At 34.1% G+C, this 23,893-nt stretch overlaps 2 protein-coding genes across 4 annotated transcripts; both read left to right on the plus strand.

Moving 5' to 3' along the window:
• The first annotated feature begins 2,939 nt into the window (after positions 1 to 2,939).
• On the plus strand, positions 2,940 to 10,986 carry LOC123533532 (monocarboxylate transporter 10-like). 2 transcript variants are annotated; one of them, XM_045315185.2, is made up of 6 exons: positions 2,940 to 3,216; positions 6,332 to 6,475; positions 6,999 to 7,274; positions 7,680 to 8,039; positions 8,355 to 8,480; positions 9,606 to 10,986. In XM_045315185.2, the coding sequence occupies exons 1-6, from the start codon at positions 3,015 to 3,017 to the stop codon at positions 9,830 to 9,832; spliced, it is 1,335 nt and encodes a 444-aa protein (XP_045171120.2). In that variant the 5' UTR covers positions 2,940 to 3,014; the 3' UTR covers positions 9,833 to 10,986. The 2 variants fall into 2 exon arrangements, with proteins under 2 accessions (XP_045171120.2, XP_045171121.1); XM_045315186.2 differs by having other exon boundaries at positions 3,076 to 3,216; positions 6,310 to 6,475.
• Positions 10,987 to 11,137: 151 nt separating this feature from the next.
• LOC123533534 (monocarboxylate transporter 10-like) lies at positions 11,138 to 23,582 on the plus strand. 2 transcript variants are annotated; one of them, XM_045315187.2, is made up of 6 exons: positions 11,138 to 12,290; positions 15,828 to 15,971; positions 18,184 to 18,459; positions 18,839 to 19,198; positions 19,518 to 19,643; positions 20,663 to 23,582. In XM_045315187.2, exons 1-6 carry the CDS (start codon positions 12,089 to 12,091, stop codon positions 20,887 to 20,889), a joined length of 1,335 nt encoding a protein of 444 aa, XP_045171122.2. In that variant the 5' UTR covers positions 11,138 to 12,088; the 3' UTR covers positions 20,890 to 23,582. The 2 variants fall into 2 exon arrangements, with proteins under 2 accessions (XP_045171122.2, XP_045171123.2); XM_045315188.2 differs by having other exon boundaries at positions 19,019 to 19,198.
• Positions 23,583 to 23,893: the final 311 nt, after the last annotated feature.

Raw genomic sequence — 23,893 nt, forward strand, 5'->3', positions numbered from 1 at the left:
AAAGGGAGGAGAAAATATCTTGAATTTATTTTTAATTGAAATTAATCTATAAAGTAATGTTTTGTATGTTCCAAACATGGATAAAATATCGCTGACATGGACAGACAACTATTTCGTATTGACAAATATACAGTGATAACCGACCGCTGTTTTGACGACGTCCGCATATAGTCAGGGAGAACGTTCCTTAGATGGCGTTGCAGTTGTTCCGTCTGGTGAACAGAATGACCGGGAAGCTAATTTTAATGTTAAATGCTACAAATTATATGCAATTCATAATATTATATAGTTTACAAATGGAAAGGAAATATAATATAAATACAAGAAATGAAAATATTTTTTTCGGTGTTCATGTGAAATGAACGACAGAATAGGATCGGCAAATCCATGAATCGCGCTTAAGTAAACATTATATACATGTAATAAATAGGGCAATAGATTTATATTAAAAAGAGAGGCCGCTCAACGAATCATTTTTGTATGTTTTTATAGGGAACATTAAAATTAACTACCTTAATCTTTTGTCTGTTACATAACAGTTTATAACGTAATCATGTATACAAATCAAATTACTCATCCAAAGACCCATACAATAAAAGAAACTGATATTTGCACCCTTTCAATAGATATCTAAGAACTGTAAAAGATTTTCCAGTATTTCTCTAAAACATTTGTTTTACCCTATACATGACGGCATTTAAATGGTACAATGAAGTGTACACCTTAATGGAACTCAAGTGTCATTACTAGTTCATCCAGAGTCAACAGGATTAAGCAGTACAAGGGTCACATTTAAGGTATAGATACACTAAATAGGAAACTGGCATAATGGCGGATGCAAATAGTTTTCCTGTTTTGCTCTGTAGAGCTATTTTCCTTTCTTTCTTTGCAATGTTTTGCTGAAATCACATCACATAACATATCTATCCTTGACATTTAGAAAGCTTATACCATAATGAAACGGTAGCATGACAGAATTTATCATGTAAGGTTAGATAATACTCCAGCACTACAATTTTGGGTGTCATATTTAGCTGATTTTGCAGTTTGTGTGTTTGACTGTAAAACATGACCCCCGCTTTTCTTTTGAGTTTTAGCACTGAATATTCATCAAGAAAATGCAAATTACACACATTTAAAATGGGCCCTGCTGTGTTCTGCAGCCATTGTAGATTTGTCAATTTTATATAGAATAAAGAAGGCAAGCTATTTAGTATGTTCTCTCACCAATCATGACCTCATTAATAATATTAATAAAATTAAATTGGAATAGTAGAATTTTGTCTGGCTCTTTTTACTGACTTACAGCTTGATGCCTTTGTTTTTAACATGGCAATGTATTGTTCCAAAAGTGTAAATCTGTTACAACATGTTCTTCACTATTCGTATTCGATGAATCAGTGCAATAAATAAAGGCTGTCTTCATGCTAATGGCTGTAGACTCAAATCATACACGAAAGAACATGATGCCAAAACGGTACATCAGCACTTTATATGCACCCATCATAAAGCTGTAAATCGTATGCATTTGTTTGCAGCAGATGCATTTAAACAAAACCAAATAGGGATATTGTTACGTGCAACAGACACTGAGACACACTAGTCTTTTACTATAACAGTTCGCTGGTAGTTAGCTTGGCCATTCAAAATAGGTCTGACCAGTACATGCTGACTAATTCTGTCACGAGTCTTCTTTTGGGCATAAAAACAAGGACAAAAATCCAACAGGAAAACACTTAGAGCTAACATTCTTTAAGCATTATCTGGTTGTGATGCTGTCCCATCACGTTTGCAGGTATAGAATATCTTTACTTACAGCTACGCTTCGTTTAAAGGTTTGACAGGTAGACCAAGATGAGCCTGCACATCAGAAGTACATTTTCAGTGAACACCTCTTCGAATCATAGGTGGTACTGCCAGAATTGAATGATAGACCTGTCCATTTCAGAAATTCGTAACAAAAAAACCCATCCTACTGAGATTTTTAATCAATTTTCCCATTTTAGGGTCTCATTTATGTCATTTTTCTGATTCTTATATATTAAATGTGTATAAAATGTAGCTGAATAAATATTGTGTCAAGAATAATTACGTATTGAGGTCATAAATTCGCTTTTTTTGGATTGCTTTCAAAAAGGTACGATTAAAATGAATAAAACATATGAGCCGTGCCATGAGAAAACCAACATAGTGGGTTTGCGACCAGCATGGATCCAGACCAGACTGCTCATCCGCAGATACGCAGGTTGGTCTGGATCCATGCTGGTCGCAAACCCACTATGTTGGTTTTCTCATGGCACGGCTCATATGTCTCTTTTAAGTAATTGAGGTTAGTGAAGTGAGTGTCTCTTCCTTTGTTTTCTGGGGGGGGGGGGGTTATTTGATTTTTTGATTCAGCATTCTTCAAAATAGTAATATAGAAAGTTTCATGCTTGCTTCGCAAAAGGAAACATGTTTTCCCTATAACCTATACGCTACAGATTTCACGAATTTCTATTAAAATAAAACTTAACAAGAGGGGAAAATACGATTTGTGTGTGTGTGTGTGTAGGGGGTTGGTGGGGTGTGGGGGGAAAGACGTTGGTTTTTTTAGGTTTTTTATTGCAGGGGAAACACTGATATGTTAAATTTTACCAGAACAATATTTCAAACACCTGGCTTTGATGGTTGAGGGTTATACATATTTTGCTCGGCGACATAATCACAGGAAAATAGCTTAAACAAGCTGAATTATTGAGCCTGTAGTGTTTGTATTTGATGTTTTATAGTTGCAATATAATTTACATTCTATTAGGTTTAATACCAAAGATGTATTTATCATATTGGGTAAATTGTGCAATATGCATATTTAGTAATCAAAACCTGACATTGCATTTTTACTCAAGCGTACCATTTTAGCAAATTATAACAAAGAAACAAGATATAGGACAGTACATGTGATTCGTACATTCACGTATAGATAATGTTTCTCTAACGCAGACATAAATATTTCCGTTGCATTAATATTATATGAAATGATGGTTACTAAAACAACAATTAAGAAACGGCTACGGAAAATTATTGTTGTTGTTGGCAGTCATTTTGCTCAGATGCTATCATCGGGGATGAGTTTTTCCTTTGGGATCTTATATAGGGAAATACGACTGGAGTTCGGTACGAGTCAGTCGGATGCGGCGTGGGCGGCATCTATGTTTAACTCGTTACTTGGATTTGTAGGTAAATATACTCAATTGGCTTTTAAAACTGTCGTAGTAATTTTCGTTTAATTTCTCTAAACATTTTGATTTACGTTTCTGGAAGAAATATGTTGTTACAATATTAAAAATTATACGTGACATTGTTTTCAACTTAAAATGTTGTTAACAAAAGAAAAACAATGAAACGTATTATATAAACCATGATTGTAGAATTTAAGTTTTAAGGTTTTAGTATAGATGAATGCAGATTGACTTTAAATTTATTGCTTATAAATTTGAAGTTAAATGCTGATGTAGTTTGTTTATGAAGGTAAAAGCATGTTTTTAATTTCCTGTTTGAGCTGTTATATTTCGATCTCTTCAGATTGTACGGCACGACACTATTGTTCTATAAGTGTACTGTCTAATTTTTCAGCTTGGGTGGTTCTAATACCGTAGCTTTAATAGCTTTAATAGCTTTGGGTATTGTTTGTTCACCCCTTCGATATGGTGTCTGCTTTTGAATTTTGTTTTTGCAGTTTCTGTGATATGCAGACTCCATAACATAATATCCCCTCTCAGATTTCAGTTTGTTAAGTCCCTTATCTACTCGTTTAAACCAAAGTCATTATTTTGAATGTTGACCACATGTTGCTTTTCATAGAATTGGCCACTTCATGAGCACCACTGCATGAATACGTCTGCGGTTGTCGCTAAATTATGTTCTGGTACATTTACAAATGTTATAATTAAATTCTGGTACTTATACCATTTGTAAATGTCGAGTTCTGCTCAACCTCCTGGGGCTAGATGGTTTAGACAGTAGCTTGCATTTTCAACATCGTCTATAAAAAGACTCATTCAAACCGAGCCCGCAACATTTTGGTTTATGTCGTGTTGGGCGACCTGTGGTTTTCCACTTTTTCTATTTTATTGTTTGTATACATGTATTCATATTTCCTAAAACTGTATGATACTTTGAAACAAAACCTGTATAAAATATATACTTTATCTTTCGGATATATATCCTTTGCTTTAGGTAAGTGATTCAGATTTTCTCATCGAATCTAGAAGTCCTTGTGACTTGTGTTTCTATATAAATTATTGCATTTCTAAGCAAATCTGTTCAGATTTTGTTAAAATTCCGTATTGTTGTAAATATGCGAAAACGTCTTTTAGTGCAAACATAACAAACTAGTATTTAGCTTTTGACATTTAAGTACAATAAATGTACTTGCTGTAAAAAGTCTGATGCTGCAGGTATTGCATTCATAACAGGTACAGTTTGTGTCTTATCATCCGACTACTAAGAGCTGACAATGTTTCTCATGCATAATACATCAACATTTTTATTATGAACTTTTCAATCCTGTTTTCGCGCTGACGTAATGATTATGCAAGAAAAAGGTATACAATCTTCATTACGTCATAGTATGTGGTCGCACATTTCGTGTGTGAATAATTAAATTAATATAGAAAAAGTCATTTGTTCCACCTTAAATGTATCATTTTATAGAAGAATATATTTAACAAATATACCATGTTAGTGTGTATTTGTTTCTTGTTTAAAATATGTGCGTTTACAAGCTGAAAACATTTAAGATATTTAATGTCCATATTTGACAAAAATACTTATCTATAGAAAATCCTTGTAATTGACTTTTCTATACAAATGAAAAAAGTGTGTATGTAGAGCTACAATCGTAGTTAAATGACATGCAGTAATAATCATTTGATAAAAAAATCTATTTTTTAATGATTTTATACATTGTAACTGTGTTTACAAGTATAAAGTGTGTACTGCATAGTACAGTAAATACGCATACACAAACGTAAATAATAGTAAGTCGATAGGAGTTTGCAGTAGGTTACAAGAGGCGACTGTAAATAAACAAGCACACAAAAGGAAAACTTTTTTAAATCGGCAACAAAATAACGAAAAACATTCAATCATGTTTGTTATATCACAGGAGCCTGAAATTCTATCCAAAAGCCACGAAAAGTCTGTATATGAAAAAGACCCCCCTTCTATATAATAAAAAACACCAGGAATGAAACGCATTCACACCCCACCCACCGCGAGAAAACAAGAAAATTTCAAAGTAAGCAGTGCGAGTGTTCTCGAGTGGCGTAATTATCAAAAGGCAACTAAAATATATGCGGGACTGTGCTTACTGGTCGCTTCACCGTATCAACTAACACGAAATCAACGATTTCAACAACATTTCGTTCATCGTCCAAACCATTGCGTGACGTCACACCTTCATGTATATCTCTGCACCGGTGTTAATAATGCTTTTGTGTAAATGCCAGTATCCGGTCCGATCCGTACACAATTTAGAACAGAACAGAATAGCATCGTGTAAACAATGTTATTTGTCATTTACAACACAATTAATATTTAATATCAGAAAACTCATTCCGTATCACCAAGCGTAGCTGAGCAGCCATGATATTCTTTTTTCCTGTTATGCGCTACTTCCGTCAATGGTTGAGTTACTTCCCCTCTTTTGTCAATGCTAGAGTTAGTTCCCATAATGGGTTTTTCTAACATGATATGCCTAATTCTTTTATTATTTAATGCTTAAAGAAATTCAAAGATGTAATATTTATTGAAAGAAATATCAGTAATAAAACATAACATATACAGATACTTTTTACGTGGTTCTTGAAATTATTTTGTATTCTCTCCGGCGCAGAAATATACATGAAGGTGTGACGTCACGCAATGGTTTGGACGATGAACGAAATGTTGTTGAAATCGTTGATTTCGTGTTAGTTGATACGGTGAAGCGACCAGTAAGCACAGTCCCGCATATATTTTAGTTGCCTTTAGATAATTACGCCACTCGAGAACACTCGCACTGCTTACTTTGAAAGTTTCTTGTTTTCTCGCGGTGGGTGGGGTGTGAATGCGTTTCATTCCTTGTGTTTTTTATTATATAGAAGGGGGGTCTTTTTTCATATACAGACTTTTCGTGGCTTTTGGATAGAATTTCAGGCTCCTGTGGATATATATATATAAAGTTTTACAAATTTTTGACAGGCGGGCGAACACATATCCTATTCTAAATTTACTTGAATCTACCTGTTTAAATTAGATAGATGTATGTATTGTCTTGCAAAATTATAGCAGAGGCACTGATAATTTGAAGGATTACCACTTGGGGTGCTGACCCACAGAACTGGAGAAAGATGGGTTGCTGTAGTGGGTGCAGTTCTACTGGCAACCGGTATGCTAACCAGTATGTTTGCAACAAGAATGAGCACTATTTACATCACGTATGGACTGATCGCAGGTATGTTTGTCTTAAATTTTAGAAGTAGTATAAAGCATTATGCTACTACATTTGACTCTGCACTATCAAAGAAAATGTTTATTTTTGTACGAAAAACATTGATGTAATAATACCATGGACGAGACTGCGCACGTGATCTGGCGTCATTCAACCAAAACATTAAGAAATTGGTGTATTCTGAAAGGCCAAATTTCAGCGCCTTCTCTTTCTTGTACTATCGTCCAACTAAAGTTATTGGCATTCTCCAGGTGAAGTCCCAATACAGTTAAAATCAGGAAATGTATTTTTATTGGTCAGCGATTAACATCACTTGGACTAATAGTGTTTTTCGTTTTCAATTAATATCATGCACAAAGAAATTGACAAAAGTTATGAGCAATGGTTTGAATACTAGGGTATAGTCAATATTATACACATTTGCTTTCGTAATACACAACCTGACATTTGATTATTTTATTCCGTTTACTATCAAAACTCAATCTCGATATATTTTATGAATTGTGCTATATATTTTCCATTGAAGGTTTGGGTTCCGGAATAATACACTATTGTGGAAATACCATTCTCGGGCCACACTTCAATGACAAATGGAGACCAGTAGCTATGACGATAGCTAATGCAGGAGTTCCTTTGAGTTCTTTGATTTTACCACCTGTCATGACGGTTCTAATTGAAAAATTCGATTGGAGGAAAAATTTTATGCTCCTCGCCTGTGTATCTCTAATTGGAATACCATCCGGTCTTGCTTTCTCTCCACCGGAGATCGACGTAATCGAAGGAGAAGAAGGCATGATGAAAGGTTAGTTAGTCTAAAGTCCTTTGCCGAAGCGATATGTATGTGCACACCTAATTAGTGGGCGATGAATTAATTAATGTTTCAATAATGTAAACTAGTCTCTATTTTATCCGAGAGAAGGCTGAATAACGAGTCTGCAAATATAATAATGTACGTGTATAACGGAAATGTCGAAATAAAATATAGACATATTCACTTCACCATAGCCGACGACGGATCTACATATAGCCGACGATTAATCTACATATAGCCGATCAATTTGCGTAGTTTATATTATACTTTTCCAACAACAAAACTTAAACACGTCCTATATTACGTTTCGTTTAAGTATGAATAATAATTGCATTCACTTGTTTATGAATGAATAGTTATAGTGTTGGTTTTTTTATTTTTGTTTTGTTTTTTCAGAACCATCTAAATTAAAAACATCTGTAAAAAAGCTATTGAAGAATATAAACTTTATTCTGTACTTTGCCGCTTCGTTTTCTGCCTATTTCGGACTGTTTGTTCCTGCAACATTTCTACCAGATCTTATGTACGAAGCTTACAGAAGTTCCACTGATGTATATATTGTCGTGATGGTTCTAGGGTCAACAGATTTTCTTGGACGACTACTGTTCGGAGCTATTGCCCACAAATTGCCAAGATTCATACCGTTTATTCAAAGTATGGGTTTCCTGCTGTTCGGTCTAGGAACGGCAGTTATCACCTTCGCAAGATCGTTCTTGGCATTTATCATATTGGCAGCTATTGTTGGTTTAGGATCAGGTAAATGCAAATCAAGTTTTACATTAGACATATTAAGAATTGACTTTGCATTTTTAAACAAATTTTAAGTAGCATACTTAAAGACATATGACAGACGTTAATGCGTTTGTCAAAGATTAAGATCGTATTTTTTCATTAACTTTATTAGGTGATCAAACATAATGATGTAGTTTTATTATCAAATCAAAGCAAATGCTAGACATTTCAACATTTTTATTTTACATGATTTAACTTTAAATGGCAAAACACAAAAGTTAAAGATAATTCTTACTCAATAAGAAACAAAACATTTGTTTTGATCTATTTCATTGAAAGGTGGTTTTAGCGGATTGCACTGTGTTATGGCTGCACATGTTGTTCCTGTGAATGAAATGAGACTTGCCTACGGTCTTGTCATAAGTGTAGGAGGGTTTCCAATGTTGGCTGGTATGCCTCTTGCAGGTAGATATCTACGATATTTCTTAATGTTTATTACTAATATCACAATATATGTGGATCAAAGTATTTATTTTAATATTTTACATATTTAATGCCACGATTGAAGTGTGTAAAATAATTTTTAGAACATCAGGTACTTGTATTCAATGCAGACGGTAATTTAGACCAAGAAACATGGCCGATCGCCAGTTATTTACGATTAAACTATTATAAGAATATATTTAATGAAGTAGCAATTAAAGTTTGCACTTTTGTTATGTCGACCAAAAACTTTACCCGTGTTTGTTTATTACATGTGACAAAGGTTGTTCACATACTTAACTATAGGTAGACCGCATGTGATTAAAGGATTAGCCGTTTTATTGATACACATAAAGGAACATCAGGGACCCCTAACTTTTGTTTACAGAAAATCCTTACTAACACTTAGTGATTCTAATAAAACTATCGACATATGTAATTGTCTACAATAGGTGTGTATTGGGGAGAATGTAATGTAAACATCTTATTCCGGACCTTTATAGTGGGTATGAACTATTTAAACTTCAGCACATATTTACCATAAATGCTTAGACGGTCGAAGTATTTAAAGATGTATTTCCTTATTAAGATATACACTAAAAGCAAAAAAGCTAGTTTGCACACCTGATTTGAGCCATGTACCTTTACATATATCTATAGTATCTATATAGATGACATGCCTTTGACGAAAGCCGATCTCTACAATTCGTGTGTATTGAGCTGAAAGGAGAAACCTATGTTAAGTGCATTATCTGCATAAAAAATAGACCACACACATGGTCATTTAGTTGATGTTTACAATACGATGTCCTACTTGCATTTGCCCATCGCCTAACTCTCATAGCTTGTGAGTACAAAAAATAGACCACACACATGGTCATTTAGTTGATGCTTACAATACGATGTTCTACTTGCATTTGCGCATCGCCTAACTCTCATAGCTTGTGAGTACAAAAAATAGACCACACACATGGTCATTTAGTTGATGTTTACAATATGATGGCCTATTTGCATTTGCCCATCGCCTAACTGTCATAGCTTGTGAGTACAGTATAGTTGCCAAAACAGAAAAACAAAATGTAGACGTTATTCCCTTTTCTTTTTCAGGTTTAGTCACAGATTCCTTTGGAACTCAAAGAGGGGCATACATCTTTAGTGCATGTCTTTTCGGGTTTGGATCATTTTTAACTTGTATGATAGGGGTTAGAGAGATATGTGGTCATTCCAGGAGTTACGAATTTGAAGAGCACGAGCTAAAATACCGTGTACAAAGTAATGACAAAGAAACTATTCAGGAACAAGGTGTGAAAACTCAGCGTTTTGAAGAAAATTAATAACCCATAAATGATAAGTTATTTTCCACAGAAATAGAATCAGATTAGATTTTTAAAGAAGTATACTAGAAATACTTTAACATTTCACCTTCTGAGAATGTTACTGAGTGGTAACTATGGAAATTGCACACTTTATATACCGGAATGGTTGCAGATAATTTGAGGTAGTGCCATTATCATTTAAAAATAGAAGAAAAAAACATCGCCAATACTTAACAAAAATATCCTTTCAATTTTGTTCGTTATATCTTGATCTTTTTGTAGAAGAGTTCTTACAATTTTGAGATAATAGGTAAACACGTGATACAGATATCAAGATATTTCTGCGTATGTCTATATGTGTGAAGTGCAAAGAGTGTTAAATTTGTTTATTTGTTTCGGGTTTAACGCCGTTTTTCAATAGTATTTCAGATATGTAACGGCAGGCAGTTAACCTAACCAGTGTTCCTGGGTTTTGTACCAGTACAAACCTGTTCTCCGCAAGTAACTGCCAACTTCCCCACATGAATTATCAGAGGTGGAGGACGAATGATTTCAGACACAATGTCTTTTATCACATTGTCACGGAGAACACACGTCCCGCCCGAAAAAGTGGACATGTTACTTTGGGACCTGTATTTTTCTTACAATGACTTACCATTTTTATGAATAATTGTGATACAGGTGTCTTTGCTGATGATAAAACGATACACACCAATAATAAAGACCATACAGTTGTCGAAACATTTCCTAGAAAATTGCTTGACGATAACATAACCACGGTATTGTGATTATGAATGTCAGTATAAATATTCATTCTGATAATTGGCACTTTTTGACATTTCTGTCACATATCATATTACTAAATATCCTCGCATAGATTTAATAGTTCTACTCCAGCCTTTGTTTCGTTAAAGGTGACGTAAAACTTGAGTATTGTAGACATTGGATTGTGTTGTAAATGTATATTTACCTATTTGAAAATGATCATGCAAGCTAGAGATTGCTTTCAACTTTATAAAACTTCATCATCGTGACAAACTATATATAATAGCTACTTATTTGAGTCATATGTATTCAAGGTCATTATATGTGTATTGTTGTTACTGTTCACCATAAAGTTTTGTATTTTTATGCCTCACGAATTGTAAGAAAGAAATATACTATAAACTTTACTGAACCAAACAGCTAACCCGCCATTTGCTATTTTACAAATAGTTTAAAAATTACGGAAAGTAAATTTCTTAAATTGAGGGGACAAAAGATCGATCTATCAATATTTACATATCAAAATTTCAGTAGTATTAAATAACGCAGAAATATAATTTTATTCATTTCACTACCAAAGCCCGTTTATTAAAAAGATAAAAAGTAAGGGTAGGTATTCCGGAAGCATAGAGCTTCCCAAACACAGCCATAGAGCCATGCATAGGCCCACAACAAAAAGAAACAGACACAAAATATGTAGAAATAACAAATTGTAAAATTTGTTTTTTTACTAGGAAATGTTTAAATTTCACACACATATTGAATTCTCTTTTACGGTAGGACATGAAAACGTCGTTATTTTGTGTTTGTTGTCATTTTCTTACCCGATAGCGTTTTTCGCTATTTTGTAAATTCTAGATATTTTAGTTTATTTTTGTGACTTTTCAAAGATGCACTGAAGTCGTAAAATGAGTGAATTTATATGAAAGCATAATTTGATTTTTTTTTAAATTGTGAAAACCTATGAACAGCATATTGTTCTATGCGTCGACTAAATTTCAAAATTGTACGTTCAGTAATATTTAAATTACTGACAACAGAACTAATAGCAGGTTAGATTTTTTTTGTTCATCTATCTATCTACTTACCTACCTGCCTGCCTGCTTGCCTTTCTGCCTGCCTGCCTGCCTACCAACCTCTCTCTCTCTCACACACTCTCTCCCTCACTCACTCTCCCTCCCTCCCTTCCTACCTATCAACAGAGGCAAAACATTAATGGTCACATGATAAACTTGCAATAGAGTAAAAAGTACGAAACAAATGAGCATGTAGTTTTTGTATTTGATGTCTTTTATTTGCAATATTATTTCTACCCTTTAAGGTTTAACACCGTTGTGAATATGTTATAGGGTATATGAGTCAGTTTACTTTTAACTCAAGCGTGACATTGTAGCAAATTATTACAAACAAACAAGATATAGGACGGTACGTGTGATTTATACATTGAACGTTTTTAATTCACGTATAGATTTAGACATATATATTTTCATTGCATTATTATTCCATGCAATGATGGTTACTAAAACAACAATTAAGAGACGGCTACGGAAAATTCTTGTTGTTGTTGGCAGTCATTTTGCTCAGATGATATCATCGGGAATGAGTTTTTCTTTTGGGATCTTATACAGGGAAATACGACTAGAGTTCGGCACGAGTCAGTCGGATGCGGCGTGGACGGCATCTATGTTTAATTCGTTACTTGGATTTGTAGGTAAATATACTCAGTTGCACTATTCTGATAGCTTTAAAAATTGTAGTAGTAAGTTTCGTCTAATTTATTTAAACATTATAATTGACGTGTCTGAAGAAACATGTTGTTAAAATATTAAAAAATTATACTTGACATTGTTTTCAACTTGAAATATTGTAAACAAAAGAAACACAATGAGTCGTATCATATAAACCATGACTGTAGACCCCATTTTTCCGATATATCGGTAGGAAATTTAGCTTTACACGGCATCCTGTCTTTACACAATTTCCAGGTGTAGTGAGGTGCCAACACTCGGAACACAATTCTGCTTGGTTTAAATTAAAAGTCTGTCCCTTGCGCTTTTTATATGTAAACATTATCGTGTAATAGAAATTGGTACCGATACCCATATTCTTCATATCCTTGAAAATGAAATCTCTAGGCATAGATCTAAAATTTTGTTTTGCACCCACCACATCGCGAACACAAAAATTTGAATTTTTCCAACATCGATATAATCAACTTAGATTGGATTTATAAACTCAAACATGGTTGGTGAGATCTACAAATGAATTGAAAAATATATAATAAATACCTTCTGTTTATCAAATGTTCATTGACTGTGGAAAAATCATTCAAACTTAACGCTTCGTCATCACTACATCAGTAGACTGCATACATGTGTAAAGTAGACATTTTTGTAAATGTTGTTTGTCTCATTTTCAAGGATTAAATCGCGGCGTGTAAACTTACTTGGAGTCAAATACGCGTAATAATACAATAATACGGAACGTCAATGCAGTCGCGTATCAAGAGAGGTAGCACTTATTACAAGTTAAAGTAAAGTTAGGTTGAAAATGATATTTTTAATAAAAAGGCAGATGAAAAGATTTCATAAGTCTCGGACTTTTCGACTTCGGCCAAAATTAATTCAGGATCCATAATTTGTTTACGTTGGACCCGCAACAGCATATCCAAAACGTTCACTAAAAGCGCGTGCTCGCGAGAATCTCCTTGTTTGTTCACGTTTTTGTCCCTGTTTGTGCATGCCCGAAATCGGCAAAAAAACAAAGGTTTTATGCAAGAATACATGTTGACTTTAAATTTATTGCATTATAATTTTGAAGTTAAATGCTAATGGAGTTTTTTTTTGTTGTTGTTGTTTTTTTTGATCAAGGTAAAGGGTTGTTTTTAATTTCCAGTTTGAGCTGTTATATTTCGTTCAGCACGACATTGATGTTGTGTTAGTGTACTGTTTAATTGTTCAGCTTGAACATATCGGCTTAGGTGGTTCCAATACTTTAGCTTTAATAGCTTTGGGTATTGTTTAATCACCCCTTGGATATGGCACCTGCTTTCGAATTTTGTCTTTTGGCAGTTTCTGTGATATGCAGACTCCATAACATCAGATCCCCTCTCAAATTCCAGTTTGTTAAGCCCCTTATTTACTCGTTTAAACCAAAGCCATTATGGGGCTGGTGGTCTAGTGGTAATACGCTTGACTCTCAATCCAGAGGTCCGGGGTTCGAATCCCGGTCCAGGCACTGGAAATTTCTGAGATACTCTTGAGTGTCTCCCATCTAACTAAGAGGTCTGTACTGGTTCTTCCCAGGAAATACGGCTTCGTGTGTATCCGTTCTATCTGCGGGTGTCTCTAAATTATATTCTGGTAGTTATAACATGTATAAATGTTGAGTTCTGCTCAACCCGGGCCGAAAGGACACGAACGGTAGCTTGCATTTCCACCACCGTCCATGAACAGGCTTAATCAAACCGAGCCCGCAACATTTTCGTTTATGTTGTGTTGGGCGACCTGTGGTTTTCCACTTTTTCTATTGTATTGTTTGTATACATTTTTCCTAAGATTGTATGATATTATGAAACAAAACAGATAAATGTATATACTTTCTCTTTCGGAAAGTTATAAATATATCCTTGGCTTTAGGTAAGAGATTCAGATTTTCTCATCGAGTCTAGAAGTCTTTGTGACTTGTGTTTTTATGTAAATTATTGCATTTCAAAGGAAGCCCGTTCAAACTGGTTTTGTTAGAATTCTTAATTGTTGTAATCTGCGAAAACGGCTTTTGGTACAAACATAACATATCTCTAGCTTTAAGCAAATGTATTTGCTGTAAACATATCTGATGATGCAGGTATTGCATTCATAACAAGTACAGTTTGCGTCTAAATTATCCGACTACTAACTGCTGACAATGTTTCTGATGCAGAATACTTCATCATTTTTATTATGAACTTTTTCAATCCTGTTTTACACTGACATAATGATTATTCAAGAAAAAGGAAGTATTCAATCATCATCACGCCATAGTACGTGTTCGTACATTTCATGTCTTAATAATTGAATTAATATCCGAAGAGTCATATGTTTCACCTGTAAATGTATAATTTTATAAAAGAATTTATTAAAATAATATATCATGGTTAGTCTGTCTTTTGTTTCTTGTTAAAACTCTGAGCGTAGTTTACAAGCAGAAAACATTAAAGATATTTAATGCCCATATTTCACAAAAAATACTTATCTTAGATATTTACTTTAAATATAGAAAATCCTCATTGAATGTGTTTAACTTTACTATATATATATGAAATAACGGTGTGTGTAGAGCTACATTCATAGTTTAATGACATGCAGTAATAATCATTCGATTAAATACTTCCAGTTTTTTAATGATACTATACATTTTAACTGTGTATACAAGTATAAAGTGTGTACTGCATAGTACAATTAATACACATACACTTGTTAATTTAATGTTTACATATACTACATATAGTAGTTGTTCATATTTTCAAATATGACATTTGGGTCTAGTATAACTTTTAATAGAGATTTAATTGCTTTATTAAGAGACTGAAATGTGTTATATTACGATTTTAATAATTGTCCATGTTCAGTATATAAAGGAGTGCTTTGCCTATTAATCAACTGCTTCAAAACGTGAATAAAACAGAGTAAGTTGGTACAAGTTTGCAAATAGCCGCATCTAAAAAATATAAGTTATGTTTATTATTACCTTTTGTTAGTAAGTTTTGGAAAAAGGAAGGAAAATGTTTTCTATCATTTTCAAAATGTTAAATATATGAATGCTGACCCTGGAAACATATAGAAACATATATCTTTAAAGAAGTATTACACATAAGCGGGGCCTCCGTGGCCGAGTGGTTAAGGTCGCTGACTTCAAATCACTTGCCCCTCATCGATGTGGGTTCGAGCCTCACTCGTTGCGTTGAATTCTTTATGTGAGGAAGCCATCCAGCTGGCTTAGGGAAGGTCGGTGGTTCTGCCCAGGTGCCCGCTTGTGATGAAATAATGCACGGAGGGGCACCTGGGGTCCTCCTCCACCATTAAAAAAAGCTGGAAAGTCGCCATTTGACCTATCATATGTCGGTGCGACGTTAAATCCAAAAAAAGAAAAAAATACACATAAGCCCTAGACAGGTGAACACACATCCTATTCCAAATCTACTCGTTTAAATTAGATAGATGTATGTATTGTCATGCAATATTATAGCAGAAACACTGACAATTTGAAGGATTTCCACTTGGGGTGCTGACCCAGAGAACTGGAGAAAGATGGGTTGCTGTAGCGGGTGCACTCCTACTGGCAACCGGTATGCTGACCAGTATGTTTGCAACAGAAATGAGCACTATTTACATCACGTATGGACTGATCGCAGGTATGTTTTTAGAGCGTTATGCTTCTACCTTTCTTCTACATTTGACTATGCAGTGTCAGCACCAGGTATACATCTGTCTAATGATATACAAACCTGTCTGTAGAGTCCATGCTTGGGAGAGACATAAAAGAATCAAGACTAAAAGCAGCTTTCTTAACAGGCAATAAAATCTGTAAAAATATCCTTTGAAAGCACAAAATGCAACCAGACAAAATAATAGTAGACTCGGTTTACTTGAGTTTGAGCCTGTTCATGAACGATAATGGAAAGAGGTACAGCCCTTACGCCCGCTAGCATCGGCTTAAACGGAATTATATTACATAGACACTGTATGAACTCTAAGACACTGAATGAACTCTAAGACATCTCTGACTTAAGGTTGTCTTAAGCACAGGTGTCACCGTATACTTGTTTGTCGTAAAAAGCCGTAAATGTGATATACAATAGTTCCTATATTCATATCTATATACTTTCATTTATTATGTTTTACGTAAAAAAGACGTTTATTTTCGGTGTAATTATACCAACGGCTACCCTTTCCATGAGTTATCCGGTGATGTGACGTCATTTACCTAAAACATCAAGAAAATGACGTCTTTCGAAAAGCGTATTTGAAATTGGAGCGCCTTCTGTATCTTGCACAATCCTCCCACTGAAATTGCAACCATTCTTTTAGAGGAATTGCACCTATGAGTTACTGGTGGCGACTAAACTAGTACACACAACAAAAACAACTTTCAAGATTTGCAACCAAAATTATGAATAACATTTAATCAAAACTAAAACACATTTTCCTAACTGTAAAGGTCAAAACTGACTAGGCACGACTATCTGATTCATAACTTTATTTAAGGATTTTTATTGTAGAAGTTAAAATCAGGAACTGTATTTTGTTACGTGGGTGGGTCTTGCGTCTTTTCGATCAAGATGGTGTAAAGAACGATAGCCTGCCTTTTTTATATTTGCTATTCTTATACGCATGAAAGAAAACAACTGATTTTGCAGCTTGCTACTACTTCAAATTTATACATGTAATGTTTAAGGATTGACCGTTTTTTTTGTGTTTTTGTTCTTGTTTTTTTTTTTTTGCTTTTGTTCGAACGGGTATAAGAAAACAAGGATAAATATCAAACAAACCACATTACGACTTCTTACAAATCATCCAAGAATCGCTTGTGCGATTCATGGACTTGCAAGAAGTCCCAATATGGTTTGTACCCGTTGAAACGCAACAAAAATAACATCTTATCCTTCAAAACAACATTCATATATGTTAATTGTTGCCATTATTGCATGCATATTTATTACAAATGTAAGTTATATCTATTGCAGATGCATATTTCACCACTTAGTGCTTTTTGTTTTCATTTAAAAGCGTAAACAAAGAAGTTGACAATACTAATAATATATGTCATGTGTTGACGAATCGGATTAAAATATCCATCCCGAGGGCACCTGCGCATCGAGCGGTAACGAGGCTTGATTATTTTCCTTGCATACCGTATATAAAAAATAGAATAAATAGTAGCATTTTTTTCTTAAAGCAGAGTATGTACACAAAGCGCAGGAAATTAATGTCCGTAAACAGGAGTGACGTCATGACGTTTCAGTGACGAACAACTTGATAACAGAGTTCCACATTAGTTTTACCGTTTGTAGCGCAACGTTATGTTGTGGTTTTTTTGTGTGTATTTTTTCCCGTAAAATAACGTATTTTGAATCGAGAAATATACGATAAGCAACACCTGATTTTTTCTTATTTCACAATAAAATACAATGCAATATTTCTTTATTGCGTTATATGTGCAACAGCAGACAATGTAATAAACAAAACAGAAAAAACATACATATGGGTAACAACAAGAAAGTACTTAGCAATAACTTTTTTATATAAATTTATAGTAATCCCTTTGATAAGTCGCGGTAGGGGACAGTGATATTCGTTTATCCGCTTAATTTAAAGTAGGGGACAGTGATATTCGTTTATCCGCTTAATTTAAAGTATTGATTTCAAGCATGAAAATTCAATATAGTACTAAACAAAAGTTATGCGTCGTGGTCTGAATACTGGGGCATAGTCAATATTATGATATTATACACATTTGCCTTCGTAATACACTAACTGATATTTGATAAATTTATTCCGTTTACTACTATCAAAACAGAATCCTGATATAATGTTATTAATTGTGCTATATATTTTCCATTGAAGGTTTGGGTTCTGGAGTAATACACTATTGCGGAAATACCATTCTCGGGCCACACTTCAATGACAAATGGAGACCAGTAGCTATGACGATAGCAAATGCAGGAGTTCCTTTGAGTTCTTTGATTTTACCACCTGTCATGACGGTTCTAATTGAACAATTCGATTGGAGGAAAACGTTTATGCTACTCGCCTGTATATCACTAATCGGAATACCATCAGGCCTTGCTTTCTCTCCACCGGAGATCGAGGCCATCGAAGGAGAAGATAGCATGGTAAAAGGTTAGTCAGTCTAAGGTTTTTGACCGAAGCGATATGTATGTGTACACCTTATTAGATGGCGATTAATTAGTTAATGTTTCAAAATTTTACACTATATTATAGTCTCTATGTATTCTATCCGAGGGCAGATTGAATGTGTACGTGTATAACGGAAATGACTAAATAAAATATAGACATATTCACTTGACCTTAGCCGACGATTAGTCTACATATAGCCGGTCAATCTGCGTAGCTTATATTATACTTTTCCAGCTACTTAACTTAAACACATCCTATATTATGTACTTTACCGTTTCGTTTAAGTATGAATAATAGTTATATTCATTTTTCAGAATTTTCGTTTAAGAATGAATAGTTATAGTTTATTTTCCTTTTTCAGAACCATTTAATTTAAAAACATCTGTAAAAAAGCTATTGAAGAATACAAACTATATTCTGTACTTTGCCGCTTCGTTTTCCGCATATTTCGGACTGTTTGTTCCTGCAACATTTCTACCAGATCTTATGTACGAAGCTAACAGAAGTTCCACTGATGTATATATTGTTGTGATGGTTCTAGGGTCAACAGATTTTCTTGGACGACTCCTGTTCGGAGCTATTGCCCACAAATTGCCAAGACTCATACCATTTATTCAAAGTATGGGTTTCCTGCTGTTCGGTCTAGGAACGGCAGTTATCACCTTCGCAAAATCGTTCTTGGCATTTATCATATTGGCAGCTGTTGTTGGTTTAGGATCAGGTAAATGCAAATCAAGTTTTACATCAGACATATTAAGAATTGACTGCATTTTTAAACAATTGGTGTTTTAAGTAGCTTACTTAAAGACATATGACAGACGTTAATGCGTTTGTCAAAGATTAAGATCGTATTTTTTCATTAACTTTTATTAGGTGATCAAACATAATGATGTAGTTTTATTATCAAATCAAAGCAAATGCTAGACATTTCAACAATTTTATTTTACATGATTTGAATTTGAATGGCAAGACACAAAATTTAAAGATATTTCTTTATCAATAAGAAACAAAACATTTGTTTTGATCTATTTCATGGAAAGGTGGTTTTAGCGGATTGCACTGTGTTATGGCTGCACATGTTGTTCCTGTGAACGAAATGAGACTTGCCTACGGTCTTGTCATAAGTGTAGGAGGGTTTCCAATGTTGGCTGGTATGCCTCTTGCAGGTAAAAATCCACGATATGTCTTAATGTTTATTACTAATATCACAATATATGTGGATCGAAGTATTTATTTTAATATTTTACATATTTAAAGCCACGATTGAAGTGTGTTAAATAACTTTTAGAAAATCAGGTACTTGTATTAAATGCAGATGGCAATTAAGACCAAGAAACATGGCCGATCGCCAGTTATTTACGATTAAACTATTTCTAGAATATTTTTAATGAAGTAGCAATTAAAGTTTTCACTTTTATTATGTCGACCAGTAAATTTAACCGTGTTTGTTTATTACCTGTGACAAAGGTTGTTCACCTATTTAACTATGGGTAGACAGAATGTGATTACAAGATTTGCCGTTTTATTGGTACACATAAAGGAACATCAGGCTCCCCTAACGTTTTTTTATAGAATATCCTTACTAACAGGTAACCTTTGTAGGGAAGTTTTGTTTTGAAGCAAATATCAGACTGTATAATTTAACATTAGTTTATCAACATTTAAAATAAATTAATTCATTACACTTACGCATAGTGATTCTAATAAAACTATCGACATATGTAATTGTCTACAATAGGCGTGTATTGGGGAGAATATAATGTAAATATCTTATTCCGGATATTTATAGCGGCTATAAACTATTCAAACATAGTTACCATAAGTGCTTAGACGGTCAAAGTATTTAAAGATGTATTTCCTTATTAAGATATACACTAAAAGCAAAAAAGCTAGTTTGCACACCTGAGTTGAGCCATGTACCTTTACATATATCTATAGTATCTATATAGATGGCATGCCTTTGACGAAAGCCGATCTCTACAATTGGTATATATTTAGCTGAAAGGAGAAACCTATGTTTAATGCATAATAAAATAGACCACACACATGGTCATTTAGTTGATGTTTACAATATGATGACCTACTTGCATTTGCCCATCGCCTAACTGTCATAGCTTGTGAGTACAGTACATAGTTGCGAAACCAGAAAAACAATATATAGAATGTATTCCCTTTTCTATTTCAGGTTTAGTCACAGATTCCTTTGGAAGTCAAAGAGGGGCATACATCTTTAGTGCATGTCTTTTCGGTTTTGGATCATTTTTAACTTGTATAATAGGGATCAGAGAAATATGTGGTCATTCCAGGAGTTACGAATTTGAAGAGCACGAGCTAAAATACCGTGTAGAAAGTAATGACAAAGAAAGTATTCAGAAACAAGGTGTGAAAACTCAGTGTATTGAAGAAAATTAAATATATAAATTATAAGAATAAGTTATTTTCTACAGACAAAAATAGCATAATAGAACGCTTCAACATTTCACCTTCTGAGAATGATACTGAGTGGTTTCTATGGACATTGTACACTTTATATACCGGAATGATTGCAGATAATTTTATTTAGTGCTATTATCATTTAAAAATAGAAGAAAAAACATCGACATTTTTATTCGTCAAAAAAAAATTCTTTCAACATTGTTCATTATATCTATTTTTTTGGAAGAGTTCGGACAGTTTTCAGATAATAGTTAGAGATGTGACCGCTAAGGACAATTATTCTTGCCTTAGGTAGATTATTTATAGATATCACGATATTTATGAATATGTCTATAAGTGCGAAGTGCAAAGCGTGTTAAAACTTGGAAAAGAAAAAAATAAAATATGTTTTCAAAGTTATTTTTCAACTGAGGTATTTAGAAGGGTCTCGAAAATTAATTTTCTCGACACCGTAGTTGCGGGTAGTTTCTCTGACTTACATCATTAATGTAATTTTGTCATATATAAACAAAAGTAACGATAATTTAACAACAAAGTACTCCATTGTAAAGACTGAATGATCTTCTTCTTCTTCTTGGCGTTCACAAGGCTGAATAAACTGATACATTTTACAAATACAGTCTGTTGAATTTGACCATTGGAAAATCCATCCATTATCAGTTTTCAACTTGCATATAAACGATGACAACAGTTCTATTACAAACTTCAAGGACTCCCTAGTAGCAATGGGCCTGGAAGAACACGTTGATTTCAGTACTCATACAGGAGGACATAGCTTTGATCTAGTCATAACTGAGTCACTTAATTGTGTTCATGTAGAGAAATGTGATCCTGGACCATTTTTATCTGATCACTGTGTTGTTCTCTTAGATGTTAAAAAAGAGACTATTACTAGTAGGAGCGTGTCATTTAGAAACTTTAAAAACTTGAAAGAATCAAAATTTTCCAGCGACCTGTGCGAACGTTGATTCACAGAATATAGACAAATTTGTGAAAGAGTTTGAATCGGAAATAGAGGATGTCCTGAATAAGCACGCTTCCCTAAAAGAAAAAAAACTATAATTCAGAGAGCACCCAAACCGTGGTTCTATAAAAATTGCAACTTTTAAAGCAACAAGTTAGAAAGTCCGAGCGTACATCGAGGCGTTATGGTAAAACAGATCAGTTTGAGTCGTATAAATAAGTAAGAAATTAATACAATTTTGAAATCAAACGTCAAAAGAGAAACACACTCAGTGAAAAGATAGAAAACGCTACAGGTGATTCAAAGACATAGTATGGATTCGTATCTGAGCAAACTGGTACCAAATATGAAAACCCACTGCCTCAAGGAGAGTCTAATAATTCATTGGCCGAAAAATGTGCTGAATTTTTCATGGCAAAAATCTCAAAAAAATACGTCAATCCCTAAGTGATTACCAAACCTTTGAACCTCAAGTAAAGGTATACAAAATTTAAACAAATTTGCTGAATTGACTCAAGATGAAATGAAAAATCTCATCAATAAATTTAACACTACGTCTTCAGAGTTAGATATTTTGCCAACACGTATTTTGAAATCACATGTAGATGAACTTCTCTCTAGTATCACTAAATTGGTGAATCTCTCATTACAACAAGGTGGTTTCCTTGTGGAATACAAACAAGCAACTGTTAGACGGTCTTGAACTAGAGCTTTCCAATTATCGTCCTGTGAGTAATTTATCATTTCTATCAAAACTTATTGAGAAAGCTGTTCTTTACAGATTAAAAACACATGTAATTCAAAACAGTATTTTGCCTAAGAACCAGTCTGCATACAGGAAATACCATTCCTGTGAATCTGCGCTACTTCGATTGGTCAATGATCTTATAAGTGGTATGGAGAAAAAGGAAGTCACGGCCCTTATTGCGATTGACTTAAGTGCGGCATTTGACACTGTCGACCATGACATTCTTCTAGATGCCCTAAAAGCACAATATGGCGTCTGTGATACAGCTCTTCAATGGGTAGACTCTTATTTAAGGCCTCGTACTTGTAAGATTAATATCAACAAGGTCTATTCATCAGACCGCCATCTTGAATGCAGTGTGCCCCAGGGCAGTTGCCTTGCTCCGTGGCTATATCTCACCTATGCTGGAACTCTTTTTGATGTCATTCCAAAATCCATATCAGTCTACGGTTTTGCTGATGATCATATAGCAAATAAAAGCTTTCATCCTACATCTGTTTCTGTAGAATCACAAGTGATTTGAGACCTTGAAAGATGCGCAGTTATAATCAATGACTGGATGAATAGAAACAAACTGAAAATGAACACTTCCAAAACTGAATTTATTATGTTTGGTATTGAACAAATGTTTTACAAATTCCATTAACATTGCTGGTGATGATGTCAAACGTGAAAGCACAATTAGATATCTCGGTGCATTTCTTGACGAAACCTTGAACTTTAAAGATCATGTAAATCGCAAATGTTGTACAGCCATGTTGAATGACGTACGAATAAGAACATCCGAAAATACTTAACAAAAGCAGCCACTGAAATTTTAGTTTTGTCTCTAGTTTTTCACATCTGGATTTTTGCAATGTCATACTGTATGGTGTAGCTAACTGTGAGGTGCGTAAGATGCAACGTATTCAAAACATGTGCGCAAAACTTGTCCTTAACAGGAGGAAATTTGACAGTTCTAAACAAGCATTGTATCACTGAGTTCAAGATACTTTCTTTCATGTATAGCTGTCGCACTGGCAGAGCACCTATATTCCTAGTAGACAAGGTTTGAGATCGTCTGAAAATTCTGAATGTCGTTATTTTGTTCCATACAACAAGTGCAAAACATTCAATGATAGAAGTTTCTGTACTATTGGTCCAAAACTTTGAAATGAACTGCCGTTAGAACTACGCAAAAGTAAATCACTTGAGGTCACAATAGCCTAAATAGTTTCCCCTATATATTCTATATAAAACTGACCTGTTTCAAAGAGCTAACAAACATA

This window comes from Mercenaria mercenaria, chromosome 12, assembly GCF_021730395.1.
Source record: "Mercenaria mercenaria strain notata chromosome 12, MADL_Memer_1, whole genome shotgun sequence".
NCBI classification, from domain to species: Eukaryota; Metazoa; Mollusca; class Bivalvia; order Venerida; family Veneridae; genus Mercenaria; species Mercenaria mercenaria.

Excerpts from the sequence above, each read along its gene's own strand:
- LOC123533532 (XM_045315185.2), top strand. The coding sequence starts at position 3,015 with ATGATGGTTACTAAAACAACAATTAAGAAACGGCTACGGAAAATTATT. Across the intron at positions 8,040-8,354 it reads TATTGTTGGTTTAGGATCAG|GTGGTTTTAGCGGATTGCAC; the intron begins GTAAATGCAAAT and ends TTTCATTGAAAG. Across the intron at positions 8,481-9,605 it reads GGCTGGTATGCCTCTTGCAG|GTTTAGTCACAGATTCCTTT; the intron begins GTAGATATCTAC and ends TTTCTTTTTCAG.
- LOC123533534 (XM_045315187.2), top strand. The coding sequence starts at position 12,089 with ATGATGGTTACTAAAACAACAATTAAGAGACGGCTACGGAAAATTCTT. Across the intron at positions 12,291-15,827 it reads TTCGTTACTTGGATTTGTAG|GATTTCCACTTGGGGTGCTG; the intron begins GTAAATATACTC and ends GACAATTTGAAG. Across the intron at positions 19,199-19,517 it reads TGTTGTTGGTTTAGGATCAG|GTGGTTTTAGCGGATTGCAC; the intron begins GTAAATGCAAAT and ends TTTCATGGAAAG.